This window comes from Oncorhynchus masou, chromosome 15 (assembly GCF_036934945.1).
Source record: "Oncorhynchus masou masou isolate Uvic2021 chromosome 15, UVic_Omas_1.1, whole genome shotgun sequence".
NCBI classification, from domain to species: Eukaryota; Metazoa; Chordata; class Actinopteri; order Salmoniformes; family Salmonidae; genus Oncorhynchus; species Oncorhynchus masou.
In genome coordinates, this window is record NC_088226.1 from 3689499 (window position 1) to 3710721 (window position 21223).

At 44.0% G+C, this 21223-nt stretch overlaps 3 protein-coding genes across 4 annotated transcripts; all 3 read right to left on the reverse strand.

The window, feature by feature from the left end:
- Nucleotides 1–1915: 1915 nt before the first annotated feature.
- LOC135555361 (large ribosomal subunit protein eL27) lies at nucleotides 1916–4053 on the reverse strand. The gene is made up of 5 exons (XM_064987716.1): nucleotides 3974–4053; nucleotides 3171–3253; nucleotides 2867–3036; nucleotides 2194–2304; nucleotides 1916–2019 (listed from the first exon to the last, which is right to left on the reverse strand). The coding sequence occupies exons 2-5, from the start codon at nucleotides 3249–3251 to the stop codon at nucleotides 1971–1973; spliced, it is 411 nt and encodes a 136-aa protein (XP_064843788.1). The 5' UTR covers nucleotides 3252–3253; nucleotides 3974–4053; the 3' UTR covers nucleotides 1916–1970.
- Nucleotides 4054–6451: 2398 nt separating this feature from the next.
- LOC135555363 (RUN domain-containing protein 1-like) lies at nucleotides 6452–9931 on the reverse strand. Its single transcript, XM_064987719.1, has 5 exons — nucleotides 9391–9931; nucleotides 8256–8414; nucleotides 7940–8138; nucleotides 7711–7806; nucleotides 6452–7622 (listed from the first exon to the last, which is right to left on the reverse strand). The coding sequence occupies exons 1-5, from the start codon at nucleotides 9781–9783 to the stop codon at nucleotides 6760–6762; spliced, it is 1710 nt and encodes a 569-aa protein (XP_064843791.1). The 5' UTR covers nucleotides 9784–9931; the 3' UTR covers nucleotides 6452–6759.
- Nucleotides 9932–11169: 1238 nt separating this feature from the next.
- Nucleotides 11170–20611, reverse strand: LOC135555362 (progranulin-like). Of its 2 annotated transcripts, XM_064987717.1 has the most exons (18): nucleotides 20521–20611; nucleotides 19348–19488; nucleotides 18939–19076; nucleotides 18136–18264; nucleotides 17882–17966; nucleotides 17687–17793; nucleotides 17311–17461; nucleotides 17120–17212; nucleotides 16926–17017; nucleotides 16559–16801; nucleotides 15922–16132; nucleotides 15710–15801; nucleotides 15343–15585; nucleotides 14592–14921; nucleotides 14141–14182; nucleotides 13097–13339; nucleotides 12586–12831; nucleotides 11170–12372 (listed from the first exon to the last, which is right to left on the reverse strand). In XM_064987717.1, the coding sequence occupies exons 2-18, from the start codon at nucleotides 19486–19488 to the stop codon at nucleotides 12229–12231; spliced, it is 2730 nt and encodes a 909-aa protein (XP_064843789.1). In that variant the 5' UTR covers nucleotides 20521–20611; the 3' UTR covers nucleotides 11170–12228. The 2 variants fall into 2 exon arrangements, with proteins under 2 accessions (XP_064843789.1, XP_064843790.1); XM_064987718.1 differs by lacking the exon at nucleotides 14141–14182.
- Between the last annotated feature and the right edge of the window lie 612 nt (nucleotides 20612–21223).

Consider the following 21223-nt stretch of genomic DNA (forward strand, 5'->3'; position numbering starts at 1 on the left):
AAGCACCCCCACAACATGATGCTGCCACCCCCATGCTTCACGTTTGGGATGGTGTTCTTTGGTTTGCAAGCCTCCCCTTTTTCCTCCAAACATAATGATGGTCATTATGGCCAAACAGTTCACAAAATTGAATTGTGGAGGTCTACAATTTATTTTCCTGAGGTCTTGACTGATTTCTTTTGATTTTCCCATGATGTCAAGCAAAGAGGCACTGAGTTTGAAGGAAGGCCTTGAAATACATCCACAGGTACACCTCCAATTGACTCAAATTATGGCTTCTAAAGCCATGACATAATTTTCTGGAATTTTCCAAGTTGTTGTCACAGACATGTGACTAACAGAAACGGAATAATGTGTCCCTGAACAAAGGGGGGGGGGTCAAAATCAAAAGTAACAGTCAGTGTCTGGTGTGGCCACCAGCTGAATAATGTGTCCCTGAACAAAGGGGGTCAAAATCAAAAGTAACAGTCAGTGTCTGGTGTGGCCACCAGCTGCAGGTCATCTCCTCCTCATGGACTGCACCAGATTTGCCAGTTCTTGCTGTGAGATGTTACCCCACTCTTCCACCAAGGCACCTGCAGGTTTCCGGACATTTCTGGGGGGGAATGGCCCTAGCCCTCACCCTCTGATTCCAACAGGTCCCAGACGTGCTCAATGGGATTGAGATCCGAGCTCTTCGCTGGCCATGGCAGAACCCTGACATTCCTGTCTTGCAGGAAATTACGCACAAAACGAGCAGTTTGGCTGGTGGCATTGTCATGCTGGAGGGTCATGTCAGGATGAGCCTGCAGGAAGGGTACCACACGAGGGAGGATGTCTTCCCTGTAACGCACAGCGTTGATTGCCTGCAATGACAACAACCTCAGTCCGATGATGCGATCCCGCTCCAGAATACAGGCCTCGGTGCAACACTCATTCCTTTGACGATAAATGTTGAGACAAAACTGCAACTCGTCAGTGAAGAGCACTTTTTGCCAGTCCTGTCTGGTCCAGTGACGGTGCCCATAGGCAATGTTGCCAGTGACATCTGGTGAGGACCTGCCTCAGCCTACAGCGGACAGTTTACGCACTGATGGAGGGATTGTGCGTTCCTGGTGGAACTCAGGCAGTTGTTGCCATCCTGTACCTGTCCTGCATGTGTGATGTTCAGATCCTGTGCAGGTGTTGTTACGTGGTCTGCCACTGCGAGTACGATCAGCTGTCCATCCTGTCTCCTTGTAGCACTCTTAGGAGTCTCCACAGTAGACATTGCAATTTATTGCCCTGGTCACATCTGCAGTCCTCATGCCTCCTTGCAGCATGCCTAAGGCACATTCTCGCAGTTGAGCAGGGACCCTGGGCATCTTTCTTTTGGTGTTTTTCCCAGTGTCAGTAAAAAGGCCTCTTCAGTGTCTTAAGTTGTCATAACTGTGACCTGAATTGCCTACTGTCTGTAAGCTGTTAGTGTCTTAATGATCCTTCCACAGGTGCATGTTCATTCATTGTTTATGGCTCATTGAACAAGCACAGGGGTAAGTGTTTAAACCCCTTTACAAGGAAGATCTGTGAAGTTAATTTGATTTTTCTGAATTATTTTTTTAAAGACAGGGTCCTGAAAAAGGGATGTTTCTTTTTTTGTTGAGATATATAAAATGACCTTGAATAGATTTCTCAGGTGTGCTAGTGGCTGGGAAACATGCACATTCAGTAGCTTGGTGACCACTGTGCCAATTTGAGTGTTGAAATGGAAATTAGCAAAATGTTTTAGGATAAGATTGTACTTCACTGCGCTTCCAACAAATTTCCACTTATTTTACTTGTCAATGCCATGTTCACACAAGTCTGGTTGGGCCAATAAGTGAATTCATGACATGAACAAGCAGCTTTTGTAAGCTTAATCTCCAAAACATCTTACACTTGTCAATAAAACCACAAATGAAAACACCAGTCAATGTTTTTTTTATACATTTATTAGTGAAACCAATGAACGCCTAGAATCTAAGCTTCTGGAAGAACCATTTGTTCTTGCCTGTCTTGTACCTGTGGATAGAAAAAAACATTTTAGAAAAGGTTTTCAATGGAGATGAAAAATAAAGCGTGATATTTAATTATCCTAGAGTAGTTAAGCTACTTGTATCATGTGTCAGATATTACCAGGACAAGGAACCTGAGCATTTCTCACAAGTACTGGTTCCTGGTGTGGGCAAGACTCACCTCTCCTCAAACTTAATCTTGGCCTCCCGCCTGGCTTTGCGTTTCAGGGCAGGGTCTCTGAAGACGTCCTTGTTGACGACGGTTTTGTCCAGAGGAATGTCCACAGAGTATCTGAGCACAGGGAAAAACACAGCAAGACACTTAGTAAGACAGCTAAGGCAATTTCCTATAACGACACAAACACAAGTGGAGAAAACTTCACCTACTCTGAACATTCCAAGAATCAAGAATGAAAATCAAACCAAGCCACCTATCAAGTTCACTAAGTACAGACAAAATTGAATTGATGCATGCAGAGATGAAATGGGTTGAACAGCCATAGACTTCACTAGCATGCTGACCCAAACCGTAATTTGCTGGCTCAGATATCTCTTTCCAGCACAGCAACTATGGTGGATATGGATGCATAACCAGGCCAGCTCAGTACAACTTGGCTTAGGAGTGTGAAAGGATAGTTCACCACATCCAACAGAGTAGGGTCCACTCAGTACACTATATATACATTCCTTGATATTGCATCCCACTTAATAGATCCCTGCCAGAATTCCATGAAACAGTGGACATATATTACATGGATGCAATACTGCTAGTCGCCTACAGTTTAGTCTCACATGTCAGCCACCTAAACCACCATTACTCCCATCCTGTATTTCCATGTCCACCTGGCACTGACCTGGTGGGCATGAGGTGATTGTAGTTGTACACCTTTACAAAAGCCTTGATCTTGGACCTCTTGGCAACCTTCTTCTTGCCCATGGTTGTGGTCACTTTGCGGGGGTAGCGGTCAATGCCCGAGACCAGTGCATGGCTATAAGGGCGGTCTGAGGTACCATCATCAATGTTCTGTAGGAAGAGAATCAATATAGTTAGCTGTTCAGTTGTTTATGGACCACATTGCAAGAGGATTGTCCAAGCAAACTAACTAATCAAACGGAGTGAAACATGCACATTTAACAATAACCCAGGATCAAAATTACCTTGACGATAACAGCTTTACGACCAGCGTAGCGCCCAGCAAGGACCATCACCACCTTCCCAGGTTTCATGAATTTGCCCATCTCTGGGTGACAAGAGAAGTGAGTTACAAAAGAAAAGCATTATTACTAGACAAGAAGCCATGGAATGGTCAATGTGGGACAATATTCACTGCTTCTAGATAAAAGATTCTACAGAATATTGGTATGCTATTAGCTAAACTACGTCTGCTTGGACGTCAGATGACCAATGACTGAATGAGATTGCAGGAGAAACAACGACGTAAAGTCGCCAAGTCATGCAACGAAAAAACAGTATTTTATGAAAAGTTAAAATGACATGTCTTGACTGAAGTAGGTGTTAACCAACGTTCTTCGGCTGTTTTTCAGCCTTAGGTAAATTTGACTCGTTCTATTGTCCAGCCTAGCTAGACAGCCATCACTGTTTATTTACCTAGCTAGTTTAACGTTACAATTTAGGCAATATGTTGTATACATCCAAATAGGCAACCGAACGCCATTAACCGAGCACATTGTGGTTATCCGATTATATAAATTACATAACCGAAGGGGTTGGATTTGAATTGACATGAACCTCATCAAGCAAGCTGCCATGTTGAAACGCTAGCTATATGGATAGCAGACACTATATATAATACACATTTTTCCAATATAAAATGAAGGGAAATTATCACCAAACCCGGATCTTAAACGTATACTTTAGGGTAAAAAAACAACTAAGAACTGTGTAAACGTCAGGATTTATCAAGATGGTTGAAGATTATTGCGTTGAGAATTTCACTCACTGGTGCTATTCTGTGGCCACTGCTAGCAGGAAAGGAAGTTGAGAAAATTTTCGTGACCTTTGACATCAAATCAACGATGCGTCATTTCCGCCGAGCGGAACACCTCTATGCTCAGAACTGGTCCTAGAACAGTTCCTTTATTTTGGAACGTCTTAAAAATAAAATGCAAGTCAGTTAAGAACAAATCCTTATTTACAATGATGGCCTATCCTAACCCAGATGACCCAGGGACAATTGTGGGACTCCTGATCACAGCCGGTTGTGATACAGCCCAGGATCGAACCAGGTTCTGCAGTGATGCCTCTAGCACTGAGATGCAGTGCCTTAAACTGCTGCGCCACTCAGGAGTCATTTATGTCAAGCTTATAAAAGGGAACCTAGAGTCAGCCCTATATTGAGTTTCTTTGTGACGTGGGAATCAAGGCGTCATATTCAGTTGTTGGCACAGTTGCCAGTGTTATCTGATGCTGCTATGCAAAGTGAAGGCCTGCAACTTGACTAAACTAAAGACAAAAGTGTCAGTCATCATTATTACCCCTGTATTTTATATGACTTATTAATGTGCATTGACAACAAGTGTGTTGAAAGCAATGAATGGGCTGAAATAGGTTTTTGAAATTGTTTATTTTCTCACATTCATAGTTATTGAACAAAAACAATAAACAGCTGTATAACTTTTTCACAATCTGACCAGTAGGGTATGCACAGAATAACAAAAACAAATCAGAGACAGTAACTAAGTCTCATTTTTCATACAGAAATGTACATTCCTTAGTAGTAGTATTGTGATGTGTACGTCTATGTTAACAGTAGTTTTGACATGAGCACAGTGCATTTGAAAAGTAACAATGCAGGCTAAATGAAGGGGGTATTGATATTCACACTAACACATCAGAAGTATGCAAACCAAAGTATCCCTTTCGATGTAGGACAGAAATGTACATTCCTTAGTAGTAGTATTGTGATGTGTACGTCTATGTTAACAGTAGTTTTGACATGAGCACAGTGCATTTGAAAAGTAACAATGCAGGCTAAATGAAGGGGGTATTGATATGCACACTAACACATCAGAAGTATGCAAACCAAAGTATCCCTTTCGATGTAGGACAGAAATGTACATTCCTTAGTAGTAGTATTGTGATGTGTACGTCTATGTTAACAGTAGTTTTGACATGAGCACAGTGCATTTGAAAAGTAACAATGCAGGCTAAATGAAGGGGGTATTGATATTCACACTAACACATCAGAAGTATGCAAACCAAAGTATCCCTTTCGATGTAGGACAACCTGTCCTCCCATACACTACATGGAGATGCACACCAGTAAAGCACAGACCAGATCCAAGCAGAGTCTGGTAGTGGTCCGGCTGAGGCATTTGCAATTTACTATACAATAAAATAGAAATAGATCTCAATACAATACCATAGACCATAAGAGAACAGAAAGTCTGGGAGCAGCACTTAACCAGTAACAAAGTAGGTAACACCTTAATATGAGGGTTGGAAAAACCATACCAGGGATGATAACAGTTTTCACTGATGTGGAAATGAACAGTATCTATGGTTTGTACATTCAGCTTTTCAGGATACACCCCATGTGATTCACATGTAATAGAAAGATTTCACTTCAAGTGGTTTTCATTCACCATTCAAAAAACGAATAGAAACAGAGAAAACGATCACATCCCACAATCATCTTAAATATTAGACGATTAAATATGTAATTACATAAGCTAAATAGTTAAATCATATATGTTCATTTCTTTTTTGAATCACTTCCATTTGGACCAGTAAAGCAGCAGTTAATACAGGGTCACTACGTTATCCACCTTTAAGACACGTTAGGCAGGTTCTGCTTATTTCTCAACGGAGAGACACTACATGCTGCATGAGTTATCATTTTGATTTTCAGAACACTTGTGACATCTTTAGAATTTTGACCTCTCTTGTACATTCATTGGTGAGAGCATACACTGTTGCCATGTTCATTTGACCTGAGTGCATTGAATAGTGCACTTCTTCTGTGAACACAACAGTGGAGCTTTGAGTAACCACAGACAGAGAGCAATGCTCTGTGAATGTGAACTGTAGTAACCCATATTATTCTCTTCCGTAGAGAACACAAAATGTACAGTTTAGTGACAGTGCAGGATACTGGGCTGTTTTTGCCCATACTACAGAGTATGGGGAGGGAATGACTATACATTTGGTCACATTGATTCACAGTAGTGAATTACAATAAAAGGCCAACCTCACGATATTATCTGCATAGGTCTGAGCTACTGTACCTCATCTCCATAGGGACAAGTCAAACAACGTCACATAAAGGAAGTGTTTCCTAAGGGGAGGCAACAAGCTCCATATAATGCAATGTAACAAGTCATTAAGATATTGATATGCTGCTCCCTTTGTGTGGTTATGGGGGGCATGGATAAATTAAATTTTAGTTACAGATTTGCTATATAAAAATCAGATGCATCTCAACATTGCACACTTGATTTTTGTTGACCAGCTTTGCACAGAATTCATGCCATGTTTTTAGACAGGATGCTAACAAAAATGTTTTGACCCAATGACCCAAGATTAAATTTAAAGTTAAACGGATAAAGCAACATTAGCACAAATCTTTTATGCCAATTATAATTTCAGCACTTGAGGGAGACCCAAACCATGCCTTCCAGTCATCAAGGGCCAGTTGATTGTATTGTTTTTTTTACCCTTAAAATCAGGCCTGGTAACCATGTGAGCTGAAAGCATGGTTTTTGGGTGTCTCTTGACAGTCCCTTCTCAGAAGGCATCCTTGATGTTCTTGAGCTGCCTCACAGCCAGGTCCACCGGCAGGTTAAACTTGAGGTGGCTGATACGTCCCAGGATGCTCAGGGCTCCCTCGAAGCCTGTCTGGGCCATGTAGCTCCAGTGCTGGTAGTGCGGGTGCACCAAGGCCCCTGACTTGCACAGCAGGTTAAGCCATGACACTAGCCTCTGCTCATTCAGAGCCATGCATACCAGAGCCTTGAACTCTGAGTCTGCTCCTCGCTTGTAGCGATCGTGCTCCAGCAACACTGAGTGAATGGCCCAGAGCAGAGATTGCTTGGGTGTGACAGTGACCAGATTGCCCGCAACAGGTAGGCTGAAGGACTGCGAGAGCTGGCGGGCTGGCGACTCCACGAAGGCCTTGCCGTTTTTGGAGTGGTAATACTTGACAAAGAGCTCCCAGGGGTGGATGTTCGATGGGCCAGGTCTGTAGGGCAGCAGGCAGGAGATGGGGGCCAGCACTAGGCTCATACCCTGGGAGGGGGAGTAGAGACCGTGGGCTAACAGGTCTCTCAGAGCCATGGCCAGCTCCTTCCTCACTGAGGCAGTGAGCTCATCACGGGACCCCAAGGACAAGCTGCTGTTGTAGCTGACCACATGATCTACTGAGGGCTGTCTGCACGAGGCCTGCACTCGAACCTGGTCTACAGCCCCCTCCAGACGCTGAAGCAGAGGGCTGTAGTCCTGGCCCCCTTCCCCCTGCGACCACATGCTCTGGGGAACATGGCCAGCCGCACAGCCAAACTGGCTCACTGCAAAGATCTGCAGCACAGCCAGGGCCCGCTGGATCAGCTGCAAGCCCGTCTGCCTCATCTTCTGGGCCTGCTCTGGGTCCACTATGGGCAGGAGAAGAGAATCGTTAGAACAGATGTATTGTGAGTGATGTTGTAGAGCCTATGATAACAATGCTGGCTGATAACTGACTTTTCTTCCTCCCTCCAGGGGCTCTGGTGTTGGGCCCTGCTGTCCTCGGCTGCTGGCTGGGTTCACCGCCAGACAGAAGAGGGTTCCCTACCTCATCTGTTGGGTAAAGGGAAAATACAGTAGTAAGTCAGAATATTGGTGTAATATTTCGGTAACAAAGTGTGTATTAGTGAGCTTCCAAGACACCTAACCACAGCCAACATAGCATCCCAGGCCCACAGCCACCTACCCTGGATGAAGTTGATGAACATCTCTAGGTCCCTGATCTGGGTCTTGAGCTGGTCCACCAGCTGCTCCTTGACCCTGGCTGGGTTGACTATTTGAGCGATGGCAGCGTTCACTCTCTGTCTTAGCTCCTCAGGCGTCAGGTTCCCTATGTCCTCGTTGAAGTTCACATCCAGCTTCTTGATCAACTCGTCAATGATTACCTGGCAGTGGAAGAGTGGAACCGTCATGAGTATTACCAGGACATTACACATGGGGAGGAAACAACATTGTATAGAATAGATTTTTGGGAGACTTCTGGTACATGAACAGAGCCCTACCTTCTGTCTCTCCATGACCACAGACTGGGGCAGGGAGTCGTAGCTGCCCTCCTGGTAGGCATAGCGCTCCAGGTCATCCAACTGGGTCTTCAGCTGGACGATGAGCTCCTTCTGCTTCTCCCTCTGGACCACCAGACGCTCCCTCTTCTCCCTCTCACTCTGTGTGGAGAAGAGAGAACACAGAATACACTATCAGTGGAGAACTGGGGTGTACAAAGGGGACAGGGAGTGATGGGGAGGGTCTATACACAGCCCTTATTCATTGTGCATGTTTACTAAAGACAGACTAAACAGATGCTGGAGAGGAACAGAGAGCTGTAGCCATACTCACCAGGTCCTCCTACAAGTAAAGCATGTAGTCACAGAGGAAATCAGAAAAAGAAAACCTTTAATCAAAGACAGTATTACATAATCTTGAAGGTAAATGGAGAGTTGCATGGAGTAAACAATGGAGTTTGGTTTAGTTGTGCATACAGAAGCAATTATTACAGAGGTCAGGTCTGATATCTGTGATAATGATCTTCTGGAAGCATGTTAACTGAGCCTGTCAGTCACTTATTGTGCTGATGAGACACTACCATTTTCTATCTTCCTCTGGAGATAACAGGTCTCAGGGAACAGAACAGAGAGCACCGCCTTGATATTTTGATGCAAACCAAAGCCTTAATCAAAAGCCAGGTAGCCGCCCGTGGCTGCTACTGCCTGTATGTGTGTGTGTGCACATGTTTCCGAGTGTTGCATCCCAGAGTGTGTCTGAGTCTATATATGTGTCCATTGGTCATCATCACAGCTATCCTACTGACACTGAATGATGACCAGTCTACGTAAGTAAGGGCAGCAACTAATGTGACCACCACACTCACCCCCATCCCCTCATCAGGTATTACTGGTGGAACACTGTGTAAGGACGTTGGTGTAGGCCTAAATTGGTGTCTGCCTGTGGTTTGTTTTGTGGGGGACTAACATAACCTATTTTTCTACACATAATGGATAGCTTATAGCTTGCATAATCACACAACCTCAACCAAATGAGTGTTTGTGTTGACATCATTTTTCCACTTACTGAAGAAGAACCATTGTTTACGTTCTTAGATCTACCAAGTCTGACCAGCCGTAGGCTAGTTGGACTACTTACCGCGTTTTCAAGCTGTTGAGAGTCCTGTGGCCTGCATCCCACAACGTGAGGACAGCCTTTGAAGGCAAACTCTTCGAGTTCTACCAGCATCCTCTCCTTCTCATCAGTTGGAGCGTGAACTATCTGCTTCAAGCGGAACTGCACTTGTGCAAAATGAGATGTCAACGCGAGGAGCGAGGAATTCAGCAGGCCCTGTTCGTCCTCCAGTTTCCTCAATCTTGCGACCATCTCCGTCTCACCAGACGCAGCTGAGCCTTTCCTCCTCGGCTCGACCGCGTTTCCCTTCCCGCTCTCATCCTCCGGACTGGCTACAGCGCCGACGGGCGCCCATCGCTCGCCAGCCCCAGCAAAGGCAGCTTCGCTGTCCGAGGTTGACAGTTCCTCTGTCGACATGTTTGAAAGGTAATAAAGACAACGTTGTCCTCGGATATTAAAGTTATTGTCAACTGGAAACGACGCTTTGTTTTATCGTTTATGTACAACGTTTTAGAAATTAAAAGAATTACCACCGATGAAGCAGGTGCATCGCCATCTTGAAAGATTCATACGTCAAAGGAAGACACGGGCTTCCAAACGTCATAAACAGTGCCACATCATCGTAAAAGCACTGATCTGGTGTGCATATGAACTGCATGCAAGAAACAGTAATATGCCATTTTAACCTATCCGTAGCATAACTTCCCAGTGGGGCACAGTGACGAGAATAGTAGGAGTACGGTTTGTTGGTGTTTAATCCGGTGAAATAAACTGAAACATTTTTATGTAATTAATTTCATTATTCTTTTGGCCAAATTTCATATACACAAATGTAAATTTACAAACAGAAAACCACATTTTCGTACCCTAAAAAAATAAATTGAACTGTATTTTAAGACGGTTAAATGCTCTACTAACAAAAAACAAAAAGCTGTTAGAATTGTAAGTATATGCATGTCCCTTGAGGTCCTTGTGTAATTGCAATGTGATATTGTACCCCCTAGCTCGATTGTCCATTGTTTGTAATCTATGTATGCTTGTGTTACCTCATGTGCTTTATGTATTGATTTGTTGTTTATAAAATAAAAAGGTATGTAATGACAACAACAAAAAATACAAAAAAAAGTGTTTCATCTGGTGGTTGAGCAGAGTACCAGCAGCTATGAAAAGGTTTGAATGGTGCTCCAGAAGAGTCCAAGGTAGTGGATAGGCCTAGGCTGCAGGAGTTTCCTTTCACCAGCAGGATCCTGACATTTTAAAGGTTAAGAAGGTGGACTTTGTGGCATTTATAGCTATGGTAATTATTGGCACTGCCAAGGTGGGGAGAAGGTTCAGGAAGATGGAAATCATAGTGATTGCGGCGGAGTGGTTCCTGGGTAAAATGATTTCCCAGCAAAGGAGTTAAGGAATATTTCCCCAAGCCGTAACAACCTCTCAGGTCCTAGAACCTAAGGGAGATAAGGGGATCTAAAATACGAAGTTGGAGTTTGTTTTGTCTATATGCTATTTTTTATTAGGGTGGTTAAATTAGTATCATTATTACGTACGGATTTATTCATTATATTGTATTGGTTTCCAATCGTCCAGTTGGTGGCGCCAATACACCTTTTTGGGTCTCGTCCGCCATAAAACCACAGAAAACTTCCCGGTGATTGGTAATTAGTATCAGACGTTGATTGTGGTTTTTCTCCAACTATAGTCCACTCAGTACTCACCTTTATCACCTCTTGAGTTTTGACCTTTTTACTTGCAAGGCCTACTATAGTTACACTGATCACAAACCAACACATGCATAGTGTACAATTGATTTGGCAATGACTTGTTTTTTTAATTCACATTTTACAGCAAATGAATTCCCTTTGGTAGCAACAGCCAGAATCATTACGGACTATTAAAAATGGCATAACGTCTAAAACACAAGGAAGTGGGATAATCCATCCCTTACTTAAAACGTGGTAGCAACAAGACGGAGGGCATATGGGGCGGCAGGTAGCCTAGTGGCTAGAGCGTTGGACTAGTAACCGAAAGGTTGCAAGATAGAATTCCCGAGTTGACATGGTAACAATCTTTCGTTCTGCCCCTGAACAAGGCAGTAAACCCACTGTTCTTAGGCCTTCATTGAAAATAAGATTTTTTAAACTGACTTTCCTAGTTAAATAAAGGTAAAACATATATGTTTCAAGTTGTCCCAAGTAGACAGTATCAGTTCAGCCACAGGGTGGCATATTTATTTTATTTAACTAAGCAAGTCAGTTAAGAACAAATTCTTATTTACAATGACGGCCTACATATGGCAGACTATTGTAAAAGGCATTTCAAAAGGTATACCTGAAACTATGAGGCACAATGCACTTCACATGATCAACTAAAAACAACACTCTTCCTGTTTAAAAGGTAACATCAAACATTGTAAAACAGTACTAAGTTCTTGTCATTTTTTGTTCCTCTGTGTCAATCTTGATAGTAGCTTGCAACTAGTTTTTATCACATTCCAATCCTCCCCTGAGCCACAACCCTAAAAGATTGTTCAACATTGGTATCTCATTGTTGGAGTAATTTCAGATCCTTGATCGTTTCTGTTCATGAGCAAGCATGGGTATCTCTTGAAATAAACATAGTAACATTCCAAGCACCTACCAATGGTGCAAAATATTACTTATTTTCATTTCCCTTCCCTATATATATATATGAAAAAATTGGAAACACACACACTATTTTTCCACTGTAAAAAAAACACAATTTGATACACTGTAACAGTGATATTATTAAGTTCCTGCGTCCCTTCATTAGTGCAATGCGTCTGGTGGTGGAGTGTGGGCCTATCACTCCAATGGTTGGAGTGATGGGTCGAGCCCAATGTTGTCACACACGCAGGGCTCTCTTCTTGTTGGAGAAGAACACCTGCCAGTGGTCCCATTTGAAGCCAGTGGACTGGGTGCAGGACCCTCCCTCACCACAGATGTAGCCTGTAGTGCAGCAGTGCTTCATGTCACTGCAGCACACCGCCTAGGAGGACAGGTGGAGGAGGACAGGGATAAGGTGGAAGGGAGAGTAAAAAAAAGAGATTGAGGAAGCAAATGAGAGAAACCATATAGGAATTTCACTATTCAATAGAAGGAGAGAAGATGCCTTAGTCTTGAACTCCACTAACATTAGTATGACAGTTCTAGAAGTGTTTGTGGTGTCTGGTGAGAGGGCGGAGGAGTACATATATCATACATTTGGAACGGGACAGCAGGCCCATGTAGTGGCGGAGACCTTGCAGCATGTCTCCTCATTATTGCAGACAAACGCCCCCCCACAGTGGATTTCCTTCTCCTGTGGGGTCGGGGGCTCAGGCGCAGACACCCGAGTTAGGGGTACCGTCTGGAACTGAAGAAACATTAGCTTTTGGCAAGTCCCTGAGCCCATGTTACAGCTGTAGCCCTGTGGACAGCAGTGCTCCTCATCTGCACAGCACACAGCCTATACAGGGAGACAAGACAGAGAAATTATTTTTTATTTAATTTCAGTTAAGAACAAATTCTTATTTACAATGACAGCCTACCCTGGCCAAACCTGGACAAATGCTGGGCCAATTGTGCGCTGCCCTATGGGACTCCCAATCACGGCCAGATGTGGTACAGACATGAAAAGGTTCCCCGTGTGAGATAGCAGAGCAAAACTGTTTCTAGGGTTCTCTATACGCATGTGCATACCAACACACACCCTCGCTCACACAAACACACACCTTGCGCAGGGGGCAGCAGCCCCACTGTCCTGTGGAAAGTTGGCAGCAGCTGGAGCCTTCAGGGCATCTGTTCTGGGTGTCACACTTCACAGAGAGGGGGGCAGTGAGGGCACTGTCATCTGGCTCAGCTGCCAGCTTGTTGTACCATGGGATCACCACCCCACCCTTAGAGCAGGAAGTCTTGCTCATATCACATATGTAGTCTTTGGGACAACAGTGCTCTCCATCAGCACAGCACACTGCCTGGGGAAGAAGGAACAGCGAGTAGTGAGGGAGAGGGCTTTCATTCCCTAAAATCCTTCCTCACTAGTTGGGAACACCATTAATAGTGCTGAGTGATTGACCAACATTTTGGTTATAAAACAACTAATTGACCGATGTCGGTTCAATTATTTTAATTCCATTTCGTTCAGTTTTGTTTTTAAATGAGCTCAATGCCCACATTGCAGTTTCTTAAGAGATAAATCAGATCCAGCCTGAACTGTGAGATGTTGTAGGGAGTTGTTTCCAACAGGCCAATATTCTACATAGTTTAGCACATAAAACACATAAAACATTGTAATTAACCACAATGACTATAATCCATTGCGCATCCACTTGTCCGGTCTGTGTTTCTTTTATGCCTGCTACAGAAGGGATATAGAGAGCGCTTGAGAAACAGACCAGGCTGGGGTTTGAGAAGTCAATGGGACAAGTAAAATAAATGTCCTTACATTTTATTTTCTCTAAATCTAATGACTTTTTCCCCCTCCAAATCTAAAGGTACAACCTAGATTCGAGCCAATGTCTTAAGCAGTTGAACAAGTTATTACTCCAACCTCGTGAAAGTGACAATCTTATACATTTTAATTTTAATAAAAAATGACTATATTGAAGAAGTGCCTTTGATTTGATGGCATGAACATGCTCACTTCGGCACGTGATGCCCGTTACACCCAATGACGTTTCTGAGCATGAGCTTAGCTAGCCAAGGTCGCCATGACATCGCCTACAAGCGTGATTGGATATTTCTATTGGAGAAGCAGTTTCTGCCTGTCTTCATACTGTACTGTCTTTGGAGCAGCTGTTGCTTCGCGAGGTATCTACCTGAAAATACATGATCAAAGTGATTGATAGTTGGTATTCATCAGTCTTTTAAAAGTATGCCTTATTTATGTTGAAGAACTACAAAATAGTGATTTTGTCAGACAGCATAGGCAGCAGCTCTATAGAGATGAAACGATGAATTGGAATGAAATAAAGTTATAAATTGAAACAAATGTAATATACACAAAAACTGATATTTTATGAAAGTAAAGCAATGTGATGAGTGATAAGCAGTAATGGGCAGTCACTTCCACCATGGGACTTTTATTGTTTTATTCTGTGCTGTTACAGCATTCAACCCAAATAGTCAAAACCGAAATACGTTATTTAAAAAAAAAAAATCAAACCGAAAACGAACAGACCTCAAAAGCACCAATTGCTCAGCACTAATCATTACTGTAACACTCACCTGTGGCAGTGGGCAGCAGCCCCATTTCTGGGTGGACTTCATAAAGCAGCAGGTAGTGTCCTTTGGGCAGCTGGTGTGGGCGTCACACTGTGTCCTGTGCAACTCATCGTCTTCCTCACTGTCATCATCCTCTGTAGGCAGCTCCATGTCGTCCATCTGCACCCCCTGGTGGTCTGCGGGTGCCTCCTCATGATCAGGTGCCTGGGTTGTGAGGGCGGGCACCTTCACCACCATGGGCTCTGGCCCTGAGGGGCCATCACAGGTGAGGGTAGCCGGGTCACAGGTGCTGCCATGGGGGCAACAGTGTTCGTGGTCCTCACAGCAAACAGCCTTAAGTAAGGGAAAGGACACACAACAAACATTTTCTGTCATTTAAGACTGTCACAAGCCTCCATAGAAGTTATGTAGAAGTATTGCTGGTAGCAGAAGAGATGATGCAAGGTTAGAGAAAAGTTTGCCTCCCTAGATTACCCAATTTCCCAGTTCCACTTTTCAATGCTATAAAAACAACAAGTGGTTCAAGCTCCAAAACCCCTTAACAAGTCAGTAGAAAGGTTAAGATCAGAAGCAGCAGCAAGCTGACAGGAGTAAAGAATGAGGATGTGATACTGGGATGTCGTAAAAAACAAAACTAAGTGCCTCTTTGTTAGCCATACAGAATCTCTCACCGCATCGCAGAGCAGTCAAGTTAAGAGGCCATTCATTCATTTGCCTATCCACAGCAGTAGTAGCCACATCTCTCTGTCCCTACCTCAGGCAAGGGGCAGCAGGCCCAGCCTCCTGACGCTGTCTTGCAGCAGGTGGTGTTGTCGGGACACACATGGGTGGGGTCACAGGTAACATCTCCTGGCACTTTACCCTCCCGAGGCACGGCAGGAACCTTCTTCAGCCAGGGCTCAGAGGGGGAGCCTGAGGGGTCATCACACGTCTGGGCAGCCTGGTTGCACTTCTTACCATGTGGGCAGCAGTGGACGAAGTCACTGCAGCAAACTGCCTGGAAGAGAGAAGACCCCAAACAAATAGGGGAAGCAAAAGACATGCAATCAGGTTGATCTATCTTGAAGAAATGGATTAGCTAAGAGAGTGAATGGGCCCCTACAGTATGAGGCATAGTATACCTGTGGCAGAGGACAGCATGCCCATCCTCCTTCCTGTGTTTTACAACATGTGGTTCCATCCAAACAGGCCGTTGACTCATCACAGGGAACGTCTGGAGAGACAGCAGGGTGTTAGTGATCAACACAACTTGACGAGCTAACAAAATATTTAATAAAGCAGCAGGTGGTGTGGGCGCCATACTGTGTCCTGGGCCCCTCCTCATCTTCATCACCTTTGTCATCCTCTGTAGGCAGCTCCATGTCATCCATCTGCACCCCTTGCTGGTCTGTGGCTGCCTCTTCATGATCAGGTGCCAGGGTTGTGAGAGCTGGCACCTTCCCCACCATGGGCTCCGACCCCGAGGGACCATCACAGGTGAGGCCAGCCAGGTCACAGGTGGTGCCATGGGGACAGCAGTGCTCGTGGTCCTCACAGCAAACAGCCTGGAGGGAGGAAGGGAAAGGACACACAACAAACATTTTCTGTCATTTAAGACTGTCACCAGCCTTTATAGGAGTTATGTAGAAGTATTGCTGGTAGCAGAAGAGATGATACAAGGTTAGAGAAAAGTTTTGACTCCCTAGATTACCCAATTTCCCAGTTCCACTTTTCAATGCTATAAAAACAACAAGTGGTTCAAGCTACAAAACCCCTTAACAAGGCAGTAGAAAGGTTAAGATCAGAAGCAGCAGCAAGCTGACAGGAGTAAAGAATGAGGATGTGATACTGGGATGTCGTAAAAAACAAAACTAAGTGCCTCTTTGTTAGCCATACAGAATCTCTCACCGCATCGCAGAGCAGTCAAGTTAAGAGGCCATTCATTCATTTGCCTATCCACAGCAGTAGTAGCCACATCTCTCTGTCCCTACCTCAGGCAAGGGGCAGCAGGCCCAGCCTCCTGACGCTGTCTTGCAGCAGGTGGTGTTGTCGGGACACACATGGGTGGGGTCACAGGTAACATCTCCTGGCACTTTACCCTCCCGAGGCACGGCAGGAACCTTCTTCAGCCAGGGCTCAGAGGGGGAGCCTGAGGGGTCATCACACGTCTGGGCAGCCTGGTTGCACTTCTTACCATGTGGGCAGCAGTGGACGAAGTCACTGCAGCAAACTGCCTGGAAGAGAGAAGACCCCAAACAAATAGGGGAAGCAAAAGACATGCAATCAGGTTGATCTATCTTGAAGAAATGGATTAGCTAAGAGAGTGAATGGGCCCCTACAGTATGAGGCATAGTATACCTGTGGCAGAGGACAGCATGCCCATCCTCCTTCCTGTGTTTTACAACATGTGGTTCCATCCAAACAGGCCGTTGACTCATCACAGGGAACGTCTGGAGAGACAGCAGGGTGATAGCGATCAACACAACTCGACGAGCTAACAAAATATTCCACAACACTATTGTATTGTTCTAAGAAGAAGTGTAATGACATACCTCCTGTCCTAATGAAGGGTGGAGAAGTACCCTCCCAAAGAGAAGCAGGACTCCTATTGGCTGAGGTGGTAGTGTATGGAATAGGTGTAACTTCTGAAAGCACGTACAGCAAAATAATCATATACACATTAACATCCCGACAGTGATTGGTACAAAAATAGACTGGGGGGGGGGGGGGGGGTGAAACCTACCATTCTGGTTTTCCCACTCTGCCCTCTTGCGGGCAGGGAACTTAGCCCACATGGGCATTTCCTTGTTGGTAGTGGATATACACTTGGATTGCTTGATGTCACAGGTGCTGCCCTCAGGACAACAGTGAATCTTATCCTCACAGCATACGGCCTGGTCAGTGCACATAGACACACAGAGAATCACCTCATGAGATGACCATATATAAACAAAGGGTTAGCACATAGGCCATGCAAATCCTTGATTAGACATCTCTCCATGGAGTGATTACAGACACTGGAGAGTGTATATTTCACACATTCAAAGGACCAATATTATTCCTGACTCGCAAACCCATGATGGTAACCCCCTAGCCCCCTCCATATAGCCCCCCTGTACCTTGGGCATGGGGCAGCACCCCCAACTCCCATCTGGAGTCTCACAGCATGTGGTTCCCTCTGGGCACTCAGACTCTCTGTCACTGCACATCACTGCAACAACAGGCTCTGCCGGGGTAGAAGAAGGCAGAGGGTTTGGTGATGATGTTGCAACAGAGGCATAAGATGTCAACATGTGACTCCACAAGAGTCTAACCTGTCTGTTTGATGCAGGAGCTGCAGTCTGTGCTGCACTGGTGGCCTTCAGGACAGCAATGTTTCCCATCAGAGCAAGGCACAGCCTGTGTGTACATTAGATCAATTTACTATTCACTCGGGCCTGCATCCTAACTTGATATCTGTGCACATAACTCCAGTTTTTCCATTGACACCAATGCATGTTTATGTGAACGGTATAACAGTATGAATCTGGCACAAAAGGCTAGATTGCAGCAGTGGTTAGGTTATTACATGAGCAACAGGACAGCAACCATAGCCTGTAGTGGCCTTCAGACAGGAGAACTCTTCGGGGCAGTGGGACTTGTCAGGGCAGATGTTATCATCCTCATTCCCGGCATATGCACTGATCATTCTGAAAGACTAGAGGGGTAGAAAAAATACATTTGACTTTTTCAATGACAAAAAGCATGACTGATCATAGTATTTTTGATTACCTTACGTTCATCTAGGTTAATTACGTTGTTGGGGCAAAATGGTTTTGTTAGAGTCTAATGCTATGTAAATGCTTGAGTTGAATAGTACTGTATGTACTTTTCACTGTTAACTGTCAGTACCCTCTTCACACACCTCACAAAGTATTGATTTGTTTTTGACTCCTTATCTCTGGGGCACTGAAGGTGTAACCAGGCTGAATTCTAGTTCTGTCTATTTCGGCTCTAAAGCTCTTATCACTCCCCTATCGTAGGCTGTGAGAACTGGTTAGAACCGGTTTTTGTTTGTATAAAGCTTTAAGAGAGAGGTAAGCAGTTCTTTGTGTAGATGAAGAATATAAATGACTGTGTGATTCTGAACATGTTTAAGTTCCTCTCCAGTTTCATCCAGACAGTTATCATCCCTGCAGTTGCTTGAATGAACTTTTATTGCTGATAAATGAATTCTGCTTGATTCCTCCAACGTGTTTTCCTCAACAATGTGAATGACTGAAAACAGAGACACATATTGCCATGAAAGTCAACTGGTGTCATTGTTACAGTGCATTTCAACATTGTCAATAGTCAGCTACACTTTCTTCCTGGATTCACTGGCATTCTTACTTTAGGATATATGGACTGTTTAGCAGAGACTCTCTCCACCCATGGATGGGAGACAGTTCCATTCACACACATGGACTCATTCACAACGCAGAGTGTTCCCTCAGGGCAGCAGTGGATATGATCCTCACAGCACTCAGCCTGAGATAAATGGTAAGAGTGTAGTTTGATTAACAAAGTGTGTTAGAATCTCACATCTTACAGACCAAACAGATACTACGAGAGAATGCTAGCACAAGGGTGCAATTAAAGAGGTATCTATTTCAGGGTAAGAGACAATGACACCATAGTCTACCTATTTGGTTTGTACACTTCTAATAGATATAATTCAGTGTACAAGGGTTAGGGAACTCGGGTTCAGGCTGCAAATAAAGCTAAGGGCTAAGCTCTGCAGGCACCACCCCATACATACCTGATACATTGGGCAACATTCATAGCCATCGGAGGGGCCCTTGCAGCAGGTGTTGCCCTCCTCACACACCTCTCCGCCTGGGCAGTCATCAGCAGAGACCTGGGCCAGCAGGGCCATACAGAACACCAGATACCTCTGCATCTGGAGAGAAAGAGAGAGACAGAAATAACTTGGAACACAAACTATATATTATATGCATTTATTGTACAATCAATAACTGACAAATGTTGTAAAGCTCTTTTGTACAGAAATGCATAAAATCTCAACAATGGAGTCATCAGAACTGAATCTAGACAGAACTCTCACTTTCCTCTTAACTAGAGTAACTCAGACAATCTCATGAGGTAGTGCTGTAGCCTACTAAAGTATATCAGAATTCCCCAAGCTATTTTCATAGGTTCACTTCCTCTTTTGTGTTCCATGGGGTGAGCTTCAGAAAGTTAACAGTTCCACATTCTTACCAAGACAAAGCCCTCCTCATATGCAACCACATGTAAATAATTAATCTAGGATGCAGAAAAGGGGATATGATTATACTGTTACTAAGTGTTGAGCTTCATATGGGAGATCATTAAAGCAGTCTACCATTGCTTCAATGTTGTTTAGGCTACTAGACACAGGATGCAGAATACAGCATTTCTACTTTCAGTTTACCTGTTTTTATGAAAGAAAAATTCCCCTTAATCTGAGCCAAGTACGTCCCATAAGAGATACTTTCCTTCATTGTGGTATCAAGAGCAATAGGGTACACAGGTGTATTAACCACAAACAATATTCACCTGACAATCAGTACTCTTCACTTACTGTATTTTGTGACAAGGTGGTTTCAAAAGGAGAATAAAATGGTCTTTAACAGTTCCAGAAGAACTGTGGACCCTGACATATCATCATGCTTATTTTTCTATTAGCACACACTCAACCATGTTGGTCAAAATGTGCATTTAGAATTTTAAAAGATGGACCCACCCACCTAGGTCCATATTCAATTATTTGTAATTGTTATCACAAAAGACAATGATAACAATTTAAAAGCAATGACAAGGATAGCATAAACAATATATGCAATTTAATTTGAAGTAGGACATTTGGTACAATTTCACTTGAGAAGTTTAGAATTTAATATATTTGTCATTGAGATCTTGCCACTATCTAAATAAAAAAAGTTGACCTTACCTCTATTTAAGTGACTTTACAGGTGTCCGCGCTCCTTGACAATGTAGCCGACTCCTGAACGCGCTGAAGTTTCTCAACAACAAAATATCAGGTACAGGAAATATGTTCACGCCCCCTAAATGTCTTCCTATCTATTCGACATTCTGAATGGTTTACATAGGTGTCAATCTACCACACACGCGTCACTAACAGGTACTAGAAAAGCTTCTCCGCTAGGAGGTGCAGTAGTTCACAGGACAAATACAAATTCTGTCATTGGGACAAACGAATAATAACAGATAGGAAGGAGGATAAACAAGCAAGGGCAAGGACTCAGATAATGTAGTGTGGCATTTAGGACCTCATCGGTGGCTGTGCTACAGGTGTATATGGGGGATATGACATTGTAGATTAGGAGACAGCAGTTGGCAATGAATTATTGGGTCAACCTACAGGGACATGGGGTGTTGCATCCTGCAAAGGGATTTTACAGGCATGCTGGGAACATGAGCGAAGACAGAACACAAGCTTTAGGTGGGTAATAGCCAGGCGAAGGAGATGAGACTGTAATGAAGAGAGCTCAGACTGACGGTAGCTATTCCTGTAAATCCACAATGGCTACTCCGGCCTCCAGTAGTTGATCTAGAAGTGCTGGAGAGACTACAGAAAGATAGGGAGGGTGTTGATCCATCTGATTTGTTTAAGAGATGTCTGGATACTGTGT

Bases quoted from the DNA above. Each gene is read 5' to 3' on its own strand.
- LOC135555363 (XM_064987719.1), bottom strand. From the start codon at position 9,783: ATGTCGACAGAGGAACTGTCAACCTCGGACAGCGAAGCTGCCTTTGCT. The intron at 7,807-7,939 runs GTAGGTGGCTGT...TTTACCCAACAG, and splicing joins GTTCATCAACTTCATCCAGG to ATGAGGTAGGGAACCCTCTT. The intron at 7,623-7,710 runs GTCAGTTATCAG...TCCTGCCCATAG, and splicing joins CCCTGGAGGGAGGAAGAAAA to TGGACCCAGAGCAGGCCCAG.
- LOC135555361 (XM_064987716.1), bottom strand. From the start codon at position 3,251: ATGGGCAAATTCATGAAACCTGGGAAGGTGGTGATGGTCCTTGCTGGG. The intron at 3,037-3,170 runs GTAATTTTGATC...CTCTTCCTACAG, and splicing joins GTAAAGCTGTTATCGTCAAG to AACATTGATGATGGTACCTC. The intron at 2,020-2,193 runs GTGAGTCTTGCC...TTCTATCCACAG, and splicing joins AAGATTAAGTTTGAGGAGAG to GTACAAGACAGGCAAGAACA.
- LOC135555362 (XM_064987717.1), bottom strand. From the start codon at position 19,488: ATGCAGAGGTATCTGGTGTTCTGTATGGCCCTGCTGGCCCAGGTCTCT. The intron at 17,967-18,135 runs GTAATAACCTAA...ATGTACACACAG, and splicing joins GTTGCTGTCCTGTTGCTCAT to GCTGTGCCTTGCTCTGATGG. The intron at 12,373-12,585 runs GTATGATATATG...CTGTCCTCCTAG, and splicing joins CCTGCTGTCCCGTTCCAAAT to GCGGTGTGCTGCAGTGACAT.